This window comes from Oncorhynchus kisutch, linkage group LG19 (genome assembly GCF_002021735.2).
Source record: "Oncorhynchus kisutch isolate 150728-3 linkage group LG19, Okis_V2, whole genome shotgun sequence".
In the NCBI taxonomy this organism is placed as follows: Eukaryota; Metazoa; Chordata; class Actinopteri; order Salmoniformes; family Salmonidae; genus Oncorhynchus; species Oncorhynchus kisutch.
This window is the reverse complement of record NC_034192.2, coordinates 23,883,726-23,898,998: the sequence shown is the minus strand read 5'-3', so window position 1 is coordinate 23,898,998 and position 15,273 is coordinate 23,883,726. Positions and strand designations below refer to the sequence as shown.

The window sequence follows — 15,273 nt, the reverse complement described above, 5'->3', positions numbered from 1 at the left end:
ATAGTGCAACACACCCCTCTAAATGGCAGGAACTGGAGAGGGACATCACTCAATATCACATTGTTACTATATTGTTAGTGCAGTAAGGTGAACCATGGACAGCTCCAAAACATCCAGGAAGAAACGCATGCACAAACATACACACAAATGCACACACACACACACACACACACACACACACACACACACACACACACACACACACACACACACACACACACACACACACACACACACACACACACACACACACACACACACACACACACACACACACAAATGGAAATAAGTATTTACTATAAGACTGACCTTCTCTCCCTGTACACCTGTTAACCCAGGTAATCCCTGGAAATATAAATAATAATTTAAAGTCTGTGATTTATACATTCAGGAAGAGCACATGGAATCATGAATGAGGACATTCAGAAACACATTACAGTAAAAGCCTTTCAAAATAAACATAGGCTAATAAGTAAAAGAGAGGACACATATTGAACTTCATTTAGGTGTTAACTGACTGGAGTCCCGCTCGGTCCCTCCAGCCCAGGAAGACCCGGCCGTCCAGGTAACCCTCGCTGACCCTAAAAAACAGTGGCCAGTCAGTCGATTACACATTCTATTATTTTTTTCTATAATATTTTTTGTGATTTTGTATTTATTTAATGAGATAGGACAATGTTATTGAGGAGACAGTAAAGGTAGGAGAGATTATGAGTCAAAAGTGCAGTGGGTCGGATTCCAACCCATCCTTTCTCTAGTAGCCTCGGCTATACACATGTAATGGGGTCTGTGGCACTAACTACTCAACCTCACATGCCACGATACACATGAAAGTATAACTGTAATATAGGGGCCCAGGAGTTTTGCCTGACCATGTGAAAACTCTTGGTCCAAGTTACAACTATAGGGGCTGTGGTCAGGAAAGAAACTCCTGGCCAAAGTAATGATAGGTACTAGGCAAGCCCATCCTTTTCCTATTGGAATAGAAGCATAAACTCAGAGACATGTGAGTAATGGATTGTGATCAATACAGTACGGAAAACGTATACACATAAAAATGTTGATTTAGTCTAGGTAATCCCTCCCTGTGCTAGTCAGCTTTCTTCTGTTTGGTGCGCAATGAACACAACCCAGGTGTAGGCAGGGTGGGAGGTCTCCTTACCTTGACACCATCTCTCCCTTGTGGTCCAAGATGTCCATCAACCTCAGCAGCGGGTGGGAAGTAGTAGGAGTCTCCCTGTAAGGACAATACTTTAATCTTAGGGTCCACAACAAAACACACAAATTGTTTAGAGGGTCAGTAGATATATTTGGATGTACCTTAAATCCTGGCAATCCATGAACACCCTTCAATAAAAAAAGATAAGTGTGAGCTGCACATCACAACTTTACTGTAAAAGCTAAACAAGACCTGACACAAATGTATCTACCACTGTGGGGGCAAAACCTGGAACTGGCAGCAAAGGTGATGGACAGCTACATATATATTTATATGTTTATAATGATTGAGATCACATGACAGACAGCTGTGATGATGTCTAGCTTTTACGGTGATGACAGACAGACACAGAAAGGTGCTTTGTTGTTACACCATAGCCTATGACATTTTCATAGGACTGAACACGGGGATCTTGTTTAAAAAATGAATTAAACACACCATTTCTATTTTCAACAGTAATTTGTTCATACACAACACTTGTAAGAAGTATAATATATTTTGTATATTTAAATGTTAAATTCATTAACTTTTATTTTGTTCACTCTTGGAAACCTTATTTATCAATTCCCATATTACAGGCTAATGATTAAGATCACATGATTGATGGCTGTGATTGATGACAGACAGACAGGAACAGTAAGGTGCTTAGTGACACTGGACACAGGATATTGACAGCACTTACTGGTAATCCAACAGGTCCCGGCACCCCAGGTAACCCTGGGTATCCACTGTCCCCCTGAAACACACACAATGATAGGGCATCAGACATGTACATACGTCTGTGTGTGTGTGTGTGTGTGTGTTTGTGAGCTTCAATAAGTACATAATATCTGTACCTTCGTCCCATTGCATCCTGGGGTTCCTGATGGCCCCATTGGTCCTTCATTTCCTGGGATTCCCTGGAAGAGAGGAAGTCATAGGGCCATTCACATACAAACACATCAATACTTACATGATACGGATTGCTTACAGTACACTAACACTAGACGTTTTGACCAGTGTTGGGTTCAAAATTTTGAACATTGAGATATTAAATGAATGATAGAGAAAGAAGCATAGAATCAAAGGAGAAAGTAAAGGTTTCTCTGTAGAAGGACAGATAGCTGTGGAAGGTGTTGGAATGTGTTGGGGAATGGGAGCAGAGCACCGTGTTGATATAGGGAGGACAGATGGATATCTGTGGATCAGGAGGTGAGGGGTGAGGTCAGTTCCCCTTAAGGGAGTAATCAGGGTTAGTATCTGGTTACCTTCTTTCTTTTGGGCATAAACTAAGGATTGGAGAGAAGGAGTGTCTTAAGTAGGATGTATATAACCAATGGAGAAAAATGTTTTGCTGTGTGATTACAGCTGTACAGAACCTTTGGGAAGAATTAAACTTGGTTAAAGCTTCTGTAGTGTCCGTGAGTCATTTACTCTGAAAAATAAGAACCTAACACCAGGAAAAGCCTGACTTGATCAGGAAAAACTATGGCCCCAATACTTATAATATAGAAAGGGTATGTTTTCAAGAAAAATTCTGTGACTTACTTCAGCTGACCAAAAGTATTTTTTATGTTGGTGGAAGAAGTTTAGAAGATGAATTGTTAGAGGCTAGAAGTAGTGACTGTAGTAGTAGTGGGAATAGTGACTGTAGCCCAGTAGTATTAGTAAACTCAGCAAAAAAAGAAACATCGCTTTTCAGGACCATGTCTTTCGAAGATAATTCGTAAAATCCAAATAACTTCAGAGATCTTCATTGTAAAAGGTTTAAACACTGTTCCCCATGCTTGTTCAATGAACCATAAACAATTAATGAACATGCACCTGTGGAACGGTCGTTAAGACACTAACAGCTTACAGACGGTAGGCAATTAAGGTCACAGTTATGAAAATTTTGGACACTAAAAAGGCCTTAATACTGACTCTGAAAAACATCAACAGAAAGATGCCCAGGGTCCCTGCTCATCTGCGTGAACATAGGCATGCTGCAAGGAGGCATGAGGACTGCAGATGTGGCCAGGGCAATAAATTGCTATGTCCGTAATGTGAGACGCCTAAGACAGCGCTACAGGACGGACAGCTGATCGTCCTCGCAGTGGCAGACCACATGTAACAACACCTGCATAGGATCGGTACATCCGAACATCACACCTGCGAGACAGGTAAAGGATGGCAACAACAACTACCCGAGTTACACCAGGAACGCACAATCCCTCCATCAGTGCTCTGATTGTCCGCAATAGGCTGAGAGAGGCTGGACTGAGGGCTTGTAGGCCTGTTGTAAGGCCGGTCCTCACCAGTCATCACCGGCAACAACGTCACCTATGGGCACAAACCTACCGTCGCTGGACCAGACAGGACTGGCAAAAAGTGCTCTTCACTGACGAATTACAGTTTTGTCTCACCAGGGTTTCGCGTTTATCGTTGAAGGAATGAGCATTACACCGAGGCCTGTACTCTGGAGCTGGATCGATTTGGAGGAGGAGGGTCCGTCATGGTCTGGGGCGGTGTGTCACAGCATCATCGGACTGAGCTTGTTGTCATTGCAGGCAATCTCAACGCTGTGCATTACAGGGAAGACATCCTCGTCCTTCATGTGGTACCCTTCCTGCAGGCCACATCCTGACATGACCATTCAGCATGACAATGCCACCAGCCAAACTGTTCGTTCTGTGCGTGATTTCCAGCAAGACAGGAATGTCAGTGTTCTGCCATGGCCAGCGAGGAGACCGGATCTCAATCCCATTGAGCACATCTGGGACCTGTTGGTTCAGAAGTCGGCTTAACTAAAGTAGTTGATGCAGTTACTAAAACAGCTGTATCTCTTGATTGGAAGTTGGTGGTTCTGTTCTGATCACAGATTTGAATAGCATAGACTAAGATTTCATACACTTACAAATGTTTTTGTCCAAGATGTAAGGAAAGTGATCAAAACGGCAGTTGTTTCTAAAAGTTGAGAGAAAATATAGTTGATTCGGTTACTAAAACAGCTGTATCATTTGATTGGTAGAATATATTTCTATTTTGATTCCAGATTTGAATAGTGGTAAGTTAGATAATGATTTCATATGCTCTGAAGCCAGATACAGATACAGATACAACAGCCGACATAAAGAGTGACGAGACAAAACTAGTCAATTTTAGATGTTGTGTTGCATAACAGCTGACTAAAGACGGGACATTCAGATCAAAAAGATGAAATGCACGGTTGAGACCGTTTCCATGGTAATTGTGCCTCTTTACAATGACAGGATTTCAACTAATCCAGGCACCAGGAGAGCCTTCCCTTCCTCATCATTGCACCAGTGCATAAAGGTAACGTTACCCCCTTCAGCCATGGAACTGCTCCGCGAGGAGCCATATTTTTTATGAAGCTGGACCCGCAGAGTGCCTATAATCTTATCCACATCCAAATGGCCTTCAGCTCGACGTCTGGGCACTATGAGTAATTGGTTATGCCTTATGGATTTGCCAATGCTCCATCAGTGTTTCAGGCGTTCGTGAACGAGGTGTTCCGGTACATGATCGGGCGCCAGGTGGTCATGTATATCGACGACATCCTGGTCCACTCGGCCACCTTGGAGAATCACATCACTCATGTCTGAGTAGTCCTGAGACACCACCTGGGGAACTGCCTTTATGTTAAAGCTGAGAAGTCTCCTTAGGTCGAGGTCTCATTGGAATACTGGATTAGCTCACAGGTGGTGAGCATGGATGAAAGGAAGGTCAAAGCAGTCAGTCTGTCCCAACCACCATAAAGGGGCTCCAACGGTTTCTGTGTTTGCCAACCTCTACCTTCGGTTCATTGTTGGTCCTGCAGAGGATGAAGCCTTCTGCCTACTGATTGGACTTTTCTCCTACGCCCCATTGCTGAGACACCCAGATCCTAATCTACCCTTCGTGGTGGAGGTGGACGCCTCGGAAGTGGACATGGAACCATCCTGTCCCAACATCAAGGTAACCCACAAAAATTGTATCCATGTGCATACTTCTCAAAAAAAGAGAGAGGAACTGCAGAGAGGAACTTTGATGTCAGTGACCGTTGGCATTAGAGGAGTGGAGACACTGGCTGGAGGGCGCCAAGGACCATTTCTCATCCTCACTGACCATGGAACCTGGAGTACATATGGACGGTGAGGTGAATGAACCCGGGCCAAGCAAGGTGGGCCCTTTGCTTCAGCAGATTCCACTTCACCCTGTCATATTGGCCAGCTTATAAGAACACCAAAGCCGATGCCCTGTCCCGTCTCCACGATTCAGAAGAGGTTACGATCCCGAGTGCTCCCATCATTCCACCCTCTAGAACCATTTCTCCCGTGCTCTGGGACGTAGATGTGGACATCAGCAAGGCTCTGGAGAGTGAACCTGCGCCTGCTATATGCCCTCCAGCGTGCATATACGTTCTCGCGGGGGTAAGGGATCGGCATTTGATTTGGGCACACATCCCTCGTCGCTGAACACCCTCTCCGATAATTACTGGTGGCCCACCTTGGAGCAGGACGTCACCCGCTATATAAACTCCAGCTCAGTATGAGCCCAAATCAAATCTCCCCAGCACACGCCAGCATGGAAACTACTACCCCTTTTGGTGCCTCATCGACCTTGGTCATGTCTGTCCATAAACTGATCTCCCCCTTTCTGATGGTTTTAACACTATATTATGGTTGTTGACATTTTATAAATTTCTCTGGTCTACTTACCGCTCTCCAGGTCACTGAGGCACTATTCCAGCAGGTGTTCCGGCACTATGGCCTTCCAGAGGACATCGTCTCTGACCATGGTCCCTAATTCACATTGCGGTTATGGAGAAGCTGGGGGCTACGGTCAGTCTCACATTCGGGTACCAGCCTCAGTCTGACGAGAAGGTGGAGAGGATCGACCAGGAGCTGGGGAGGTTCCTAATGAGTCACTGCCAGAACCGACAGGGGGAGTAGGTCTGGTTTCTTCCCTGGGCAGAGTACGCTCAGAAATCACTTTGCCACTCCTCCACCAGACTGACTCCCTTCCAGTGTGTTCTGGGATACCAACCGAGCCAGAACGTGGCCCGTGCAGTGGACGAGTGGTTCCGGCGCGTGTGTAACGCCACCCATGTGAGGCTCCAGCACGCCCTCCGTCATTAGAAGACATGAAAGGATGGTGAGATCCGGGAGTTGTGGACGATAAGTAACCTCATTGACCCTCCGCAGGACCTTGAAGGGCCCCACAAACCGGGGACTCGGCTTCCGGCAGGGCTGGCGGCGCAGGAGATTCCTGGTGGAGAGCCAGACGCGATCGTCAGGATGAAACACGGGAGCCTCACTACTGTCATGCTTACTCCCACTCCTTCTTCCCAGTGCTTGACGTCGCCGGTCTACTAACCATCAGCCCAGAAAACAATCATGCTCCCCATCATTACGCACACCTGGTCATCATTATCTACGTGATTACTCCCCTTATATTTAGCACTCCATAGACAGCAGTCACTAGGTAGTATTGTTTTTATCTGCATTTGTCATTATTAAACTTACCTTCTGCACTTGCTTCCTGTCTCCAGGTATATTACGTTAGTGTGGTCTTAGCTGCTGTATCTAAACCGAATTGAATTATTTGTCTAACTTGTTGGGAAATTGTTCAACATTTGAGAGAAAAAAGTCTTGCGACGAGCAATCCCGTATCCGGGAGCGTAATCATAGCCTCAAAACGCATTAGCATAACGCAGTGGACATAAATACCCCTAGAAACTTTTCCTATTCATGAAAATCGCAAATGAAATGAAATAAATATATTCAAACACAAGCTTAGCCTTTTGTTAACAACACTGTCATCTCAGATTTTCTAAATATGCGTTACAGCCAACGCTAGACAAGCATTTGTGTAAGGCATAATGCTATGCTAGCTCTGTTGGCAGCAGGCAACATTTTCACGAAAATAAGAAAAGCAACCAAATTAAATCATTTACCTTTGAAGAACTTCGGATGCTTTCACTCAGGAGACTCCCAGTTAGATAGCAAATGTTCCTTTTTTCCCAAAATATTATTTTTGTAGGCGAAATAGCTCCCATTTCTTCATCATGCTTGGCTGAGAAATCGACCGTAAAATGCTACAACTATAACGCCAAACTTTTTTCAAAATTTGCTCCATAATATCGACAGAAACACGGCAAACGTTGTTAAGGATCCATCCTTAAAAAAATGTCTACCTCAGTATTTTACGCGAGATTTTCTGCAGGAGACACCATGACAGCATGACAACATGCTATATATGGTCCCTTACAGCCATTCTTCAATGGAAATGCCTACAAAGACGTCACAATGATGTAGACACCTTGGGGAATACGTGGAAAACGTAAGCTCATTCGTAGCTCATTCACAGCCATATAAGGAGTCATTGGCATGAGGTGGTTTAAAAAAGTGCGCCACTTCCTGGTTGGATTTTTATCTGGTTTTCGCCTGTAACATCAGTTCTGTGGCACTCACAGACAATATCTTTGCAGTTTTGGAAACGTCAGAGTGTTTTCTTTCCAAAGCTGTCAATTATATGCATACTCGAGCATCTTTTCGTGACAAAATATCTTGTTTAAAACGGGAACGTTTTTCATCCAAAATGTTTAATAGCGCCCCCTACTGCATAACTGGTTAAAGCAGATGTATCTCTGAATTGGTAGACGCAATTTCTGTTTGAATTTGTATTTATTATGGATCCCCATTAGCTACTGCCAAGGCACTCTTCCTGGGGTACGTCAAAATTAAGGCAGTTATACAATTTAAAAAACATTACAATACATTCATTACAGAATTCACAACACAAGTGTATGCCTTCAGGCTCATACTCCAATACCACATATCTACAACGCAAAATCCATATGTACGTGCGTATGTTATTGTGTGTGTATGCATGTGTGTTTTTGTTACTTCACAGTCCATGCTGTTCCATCAGGTGTATTTTTACCTGATTTTGAATTTGATTCTACTGCTTGCATCAGTTACCTGATATGGAATAGAGTTCCATGTAGTCATGGCTCTACGTAGTACTTTGTGCCTCCCATAGTCTGTTCTGGATTTGGGGACTGTGAAGAGACCTCTGGCATGTTTTGTCGGGTATGCATGGCTGTACGAGGTGTGTGCTAGTATTTTAAACAGACAGCTCAGTACCTTCAGCTTATCAACACATCTTACAAAAACAAGTAATGAAGTCAATCTCTTCCACTTTGAGCCATGAGAGATTGACATGCATGTCATTAATGTTAGCTCGCCGTGTACTTTTAAGGGCCAGCCGTGCTGCCCTGTTCAGAGCCAACTGCAATTTTCCCAAGTCCCTCTTTGTGGCACCTGACCACACGACTGAACAATAGTCCAGGTGTGACAAAACCAGGGCCTGTGGGACCTGCCTTGTTGATAGTGCTGTTAAGGCAGAGCAGCACATTATTATGGACAGACTTCTCCCCATCGTAGCTACTGTTGCTCTGATTTGAATAGCAGCCTAGTTGACTATGATTTCATATGCTCTAACCTATTGTGAAAGTGGTCAAAATAGCTGATTTGTGTTAAGTCACAATGTTTTAGTAAATTGAAAACATCTCTTTAAAAAATCTCTTTGGTTTTAGAGGACTACAAAAGCTAGGCACAGTAGTCTGGACAGGTTTGCACTTTTAAAAGTTTGCATGGCATGTTTTAGCTTAAACGGTGTATGAAAAATAGTTCCAAAGAATAAGTATGTAGAAAAGGAAATGTAAATCAAATGTGTGTGCTTGCTTGCCTTGACGTATTTACGGTTGTGAAATAGTAAACATAAGAGAAGTGGCAAATCCAAAATGCACCATTAAAGGCTATGGAGCTTTTATGCAAATATGAAACAGTCAAATATAAATACTATCAAAAAGCTTCTGCCAAGTAATGTAAGTTGAGTCAGTCTGCACATTTCAACGTTGGTGTGGTATTTGGAGCATAAACGGTTCAAGAACAGTGGCGAATCCATATATTTCCTAATGAAACCTATAGGGTGCCATCTGAGACAGTCTAATAGTATTACTTACTGGCTGCCCAGGTGGTCCAGAGAACCCAGGTTTCCCAGAGAGACCCTGTTAAAACAATAGGTACTGTTAGAGTCGATCCTAGCAGTGGACTCAACTGACAAAACAGAAGCAGTGTGGGTGTGACCAAAAGCAATAGAGCAAACCCATTAGGAGTAACATGTAGAGCCTAGTAATGTAAACCAATAATCACGTGCAGTCAATCACACACACTGTTTTCCAAACACACTCCATACCCGTGAGCCTTTGGGTCCTGACAATCCAGGAAAGCCAAGATTTCCCTGTGAATCCAAATACATGCAGCCAGTTAGCAATACATTTAATGAACACAAAATCATTCTAAAATCTCACCACACGATTGTTTACTGATACAATGTTTCAACACACAGGCATGCAAACATACACACACTCACATAAAGAATAATGGAAAATAGTATTTACTATGAGACTGACACACACACACACACACACACACACACACACACACACACACACAAACACACACACACACACACACACACACACACACACACACACACACACACACACACACACACACACACACACACACACACACACACACACACACACACACCTATATCTCATGTAATAACAAATATAGTGAGACTCTCACCTTAGGGCCAAAAGGTCCAGGATTACCTTCAGAACCTGGATAACCAACCACTCCTGGCAACCCATCATAACCTGGATACCCAGGCTCACCCTGTGAAGAGAGAGAGAGAAGAGAGAACATTGATAAATAAAGGAAAGAGAGATGTTTTTTTCTTCTAGATTTTCATTGTTACTCATGCAGAATTACTACAATGTCCAGTTATCAAACAACAGGCTAGAAGAGCTGCAGTACCACCTTCAGCTGATGTAACACCATATTCATTGACTAGCAGCAGTCATTTCAATTGGTAAAACACACTTGATAGAACTGCTCTACAAATTCCTTACTGATTTGTGATCGAGAAATAAATCACCATTACTGTTCCCAACAGACATAGCAATCACACATTCACTAACCAACGCACATTCTAGTCCCTTTCTTTAAGCTCAGTCCTTCATGCACTGAGGTACAGGTGTGTGACAGCAGTGATAACATCTAGGCCTTTGGGAGTCAACGCGTTCACACACATCATGAGATATCATTAGATAATTATAGACTCACACACGCACGCACACACACAAATACACACACACACACACACTCACCTGAGGTAATGAACTATCTGGGTGGCCAAACCCTGACACCAGTTCCCTAGCAACTAACTGTGCTGCTCAGCAGCACAAGTGGGTTTTGTATCTATATGCAGTCAGAGAGTAACAGTTCACACCTGTCCCACCTGACTCAGCAAACTAACAAGCAACACTAAATGGATTGCAAACGGGTTAGCATAACTTTAAACAAACAAAAAATTGTTGTTCTAAATATTAGCTAGCTGGTGTGATGACTTTCCCTCCTGGATGGAGATCAACGGTGCCAGTTAAACAAAGGTTTCAAGACCCCCCTCTCCTGGGGAAGTTGGCCAGTTTTATGAAGTTGGCCAGTTTTATGACGGTCGTAAATACATTGTCTCTCCATAGCCATGCAGTATTGAGGGGAAAGAACCCTTTTGATACAAGGATATTCTTCCCGCCAAAACTACAACATCCAAAAGTAGATGATGAAACAATATTCCTAACACAAAGAATGTGGGAAATGATCGGGAGGGACATAAGAACAATCATGTCAGATCATTTATGGTTTGGTGATATCATTAAAAATGTTATTACGGAAATATTGTAACTTTAAGAGCTTTCACAATGTATATATCAGACTTACATCTAAATGTTGCCAAACTTATAAGATTAAATATGAAACTATTTCTGAAAAGACAGCAACGTGATTTTAGCCATCTAAATGAGAAATTGTATTTCATATAAAGTTTTATCAGGTCAGTAACCACGTCCACGTGAGCACAGACATTATGCCAGCAGGATGGAATGCCCCTTTTGACTAGAGCACTTCAAATGGACTCCTAACTAAATTTACATTAGACTAGAAAATGTGGAACAGACTATACCAAATATTCTCAGTCTGCAGCTGGGTAAGGTAACGTAGTCTAGGACACTCGACTGAAGATGAGAGACAAAGAACAATTTCCTTTCACCACCATAGATACCACTAAAGGATCTATTCTAACAAGTATAGTGTATAGTATAGAGTATAGTTTTCCAACTGTATGTACGATAAGTTGACTCTCTCTGTCTCTACCCCTCCTTACATGCCCCTCCCTTTTCATTATGTACCAAGCCGTCATATCGCGTTAGTCCACTAGGGACTTTTCAATGCATTATGTTAGTAATAGATGTATAATCTATCCTGTGGTTGTGTTTATGTAATTCTGTGTGTTTATTTCATTAGTTAGTAAATAAATAACAAGGTCAATTTGTGTATCGTTGAATCATCATGCAGACTAGGGTTCGTGCAGATTTAAAGTCAACAAAATTCAGAATGAGACTGATATGAGGTAATAATAATTAATGGTTGACTTATATGATAACGATATTTCCTCCAACGTTTTAATGAAAAGCTGCCTCTTGGTCCGAAAAAACACACGTTTTTTGGAGACTTGTGGGGGGAATGCTGATGATATCGTCCACTGTATGCGCTTTCGGTAGCCTGATTTGAGTCCAGACGGAGGAGAAATCTGCATAGAATGCATCCCTGACCACCTCCTGAAGTGCTCAGCCAGATCTGAACATAATCAGACCACAAAGCAACTTTTGTGCATCTAGAACCGTCTTTTCAATGCGATCTTCGTATTCTGATAGCATAAGTTGCATGTAAGTGTCAAGTGTAGACATGACCTTGCAGCTGGGGGCAGTCATATCCCAGTTTGCAACCTACGGTCACCGGGCCAAATCCTCAAGTGAGATCAGGTTCCGTATTCACAAAGAAGATCTAGAATTAAATTAGGTGTTTTCTTGCAGAGAATGGAAATGTGGCTATATACTCACAACCCAACCCAAGAAGACACACATACCCCTGAGGGGCTGGAAGTAATGGGTCGACCGCAAAGGAGCGCCCCTGGAGCAAATATTGGGTGCCTTGCTCAAGGGCACAATAGCAGGGGATGGTAACTAGAACGATGTCAGTGACCCAGATTTTACCGTCTGAACTGGGATTGAAACTGGCAACCCTCTGGTTGCTGGCCTACTTCTCTAACCACTAGGTAACCTGCCACTCTGTATCAGTTTTACCTTTAAGATCATAATTAATAAGATAACTGTCAGGATTTGACCAGGATTGTTCTGGTTTTGGCCAGTAGATGCCCCCATTGTGCTTTTTGACCCTTTTGTTTTCCCTTGTTTCCAGTTATTATTTGCCTCGTTTCCCTTGAATGTATTTAAACCCTTAGTTTTCCTCAGTTCTTTGCTCTGTGTTTGAATGTTAGCACCCAGCCTCAGCGATGCTGTGAACATTTGTTGCTCCAGTTGGACTCTCTTGTGGTAATCTGTTTTTGTTCTCGTTTATTTATTTTTAATTATCTTTTGAGGCTTTTTTTCTGCTGTACCTACCACCTTGTGGATTTACCTTTTGACTTGGAGGATTACCTTTATTCTCTTGGAATTACTTTTGACGTTGTGGATTTATATTTTTGCCTGAAGAACTTTCCTTTTTACTTTATTAAAACACAGTCTCAAGTACTGCTGTGTCTGCCTCATCTTATGGGTTCTGCCGACTATTAGTGGCTCAGTTTGCTAAGTGACTGTTTCTCACAACGGAGACCCGAGTTCGTAACCGGGTCTTGACAATAACATGGACAGGGGGACCTGATCCTAAATCTGCACTTCTACTCCAAGAAGCTTTATGAATACGGAGTGACTGTTCTTGTCCTGAAGATTCTCTGCGTGTGCGGATCCATAGACATTTAAACTAGTAGATAGTTGTAGCACTGAATTCATCCATGTATACCTATGGAAAACTCTCAATGGCGCATGAAGCCTGTACTTATTTGAATTTGAAATGTGCCATATTGCTGAATGGCACCAAAAAATCACGAAGGATCATGGTGAAAGTGACTGTAACTAGCAAAGGATCATGGTCGATGTAGAAGTTGTAATCCTGCCTGAGCGAGTCAACCGGCAAAGAGCGTGCATGAGAATCTCCTGGTAGCCTGCTGGCCGGTGATTTTTTGTATTTGTATTTATTAAGGATCCCAGGGCAGCAGCTACTCTTCCTTGGGTCCAGCAACATTAAGGCAGTTATATACAATAAGAAATCTGACATGGTATTACATTTCATAACATTTTTCACAACACATTAAGTGGTTGCCCTAAGGCCACTACCCTACTACAACATATCTACAATACAAAATCCATGTGTACGTGTGTGTAGAGTGTGTGCATCATTGGTTTGGATGTATGTGTCTTTGCCTGCGTGTGATTGGTCTGTGTCAGCACGTGGTCCTGTGTGACAACAAATGTAGTAGTCAGAATGGATCACACATTCATTTCTTATCTTGATACTGTATGTATCAAACTTTTGTTTAAAAATTACCCTGGGAATTGAACTTGATCATAATAAACACATTTTAGAGGCCGAAACGTCAGAACCCCCCAAAAATTGGCCCGTTCTGGTGATCACATTTTACATAGGCTTTTGGCACCACTAGGTTGCTATGCAGTAGCCGACCAGGAGAGCTCTTGACTACACGCTCCAGACTGGACACTAGGGTCCTGTGAGGATCACGTTCTGCGCATTTGTTTATGCTCTACCCTACTCATAGGGAATAGGCTACTACGGCAAAAAACTATAATACCTTGTGTTTCACCGAGTCGTGGCTGAATGACGACACAGATAATATACAGTTGGCTGGGTTTTCCGTGCACTGGCAGGACAGAACAGCTACACCTGGTAAGACAAGGGGTGATGGTGTGTGTCTATTTGTCAATAACAGCTGGTGCACGATTTCTAATATTAAGGAAGTCTCGAGGTATTGCTCGTCTGAAGTAGAGTACCTCATGATAAGCTGTAGACCACACTATCTACCAAGAGAGTTTTCATCTATATATATATTTTTTTTTTGCCATCTTCTTACCACCACAAACCAATGCCAAACTCAACAAGCTGTATAAGGCCATAAGCAAACAAGAAAATGCTCACCCAGAAGCAGTGCTCCTAGTGGGCCGGGGACTTTAATGCAGGCAAACTTAAATCCGTTTGACCTCATTTCTACAAGCATGTCACATGTGCAACCAGAGGGGAAAAAAACTCTAGACCACCTTCACTCCCCACACAGAGACACATATAAAGCTCTTCCCCGCCCTCCATTTTCCAAATATGACCACAATTCTATCCTCCTGATGCCTGCTTACAAGCAAAAACTAAAGCAGGAAGTACCAGTGACTCACTCAATGCGGAAGTGATCAGATGACGCGGATGCTACACTACAAGACTGTTTTTCTGTGCCTAAGAAAGTGAAGGTAACCAGCCTAAATTACTACCACCCCGCAACACTCACATCGGTAGCCATGAAGTGCTTTAAAATGCTGGTCATGGCTCAGATCAACAGCATCATCCAGGCAATGATGCAATCATGCTCTTGATGGTGCAGCTGTAGAACTCTTTGAGGATCTGAGGACCCATGCCAAATCTTTTCATTTTCCTGATGGGAAATAGGCTTTGTTGTGCCCTCTTCATGACTGTCTTGGTGTGTTTGGACCATGATAGTTTGTTGGTAATGTGGACACAAAGGAGCTTGAAACTCTCGACCCGCTTCACTACAGCCTTGTCGATGGGAATAGGGGCGTGTTCGGCCCTCCTTTTCCTGTAGTCCAAGATCAGCTCCTTTGTCTTGCTCATATTGAGGGAGAGGTTGTTGTCCTGGCACCACACTGCCAGGTCTCTGACCTCCTCCCTATAGGCTGTCTCATCGTTGTCGGTGATCAGGCCTACCACTGTTGTGTCATCAGCAAACTTAATGATGCTGTTGGAGTTGTGCCTGGCCGTGCAGTCATGTGTGAACAGAGAGTACAGGAGGTGATTGAGCAAGCACCCTTGAGGGTGTTGAGGATC

At 43.1% G+C, this 15,273-nt stretch overlaps 1 protein-coding gene across 1 annotated transcript in view; it reads right to left on the bottom strand.

Moving 5' to 3' along the window:
- Positions 1–15,273, bottom strand: part of col4a3 (collagen, type IV, alpha 3) — a 117,326-nt gene that overhangs the window by 60,627 nt on the left and 41,426 nt on the right. Inside the window, exons 3-11 of the mRNA XM_020452545.2 lie at positions 9,841–9,930; positions 9,443–9,487; positions 9,210–9,254; positions 2,056–2,118; positions 1,902–1,955; positions 1,321–1,347; positions 1,163–1,237; positions 519–581; positions 310–345 (exon numbers count right to left, since the gene is read on the bottom strand). Of these exons, the coding sequence (XP_020308134.2) occupies positions 310–345; positions 519–581; positions 1,163–1,237; positions 1,321–1,347; positions 1,902–1,955; positions 2,056–2,118; positions 9,210–9,254; positions 9,443–9,487; positions 9,841–9,930 (498 nt within the window). The remainder of the gene's footprint in view (positions 1–309; positions 346–518; positions 582–1,162; positions 1,238–1,320; positions 1,348–1,901; positions 1,956–2,055; positions 2,119–9,209; positions 9,255–9,442; positions 9,488–9,840; positions 9,931–15,273) is intronic.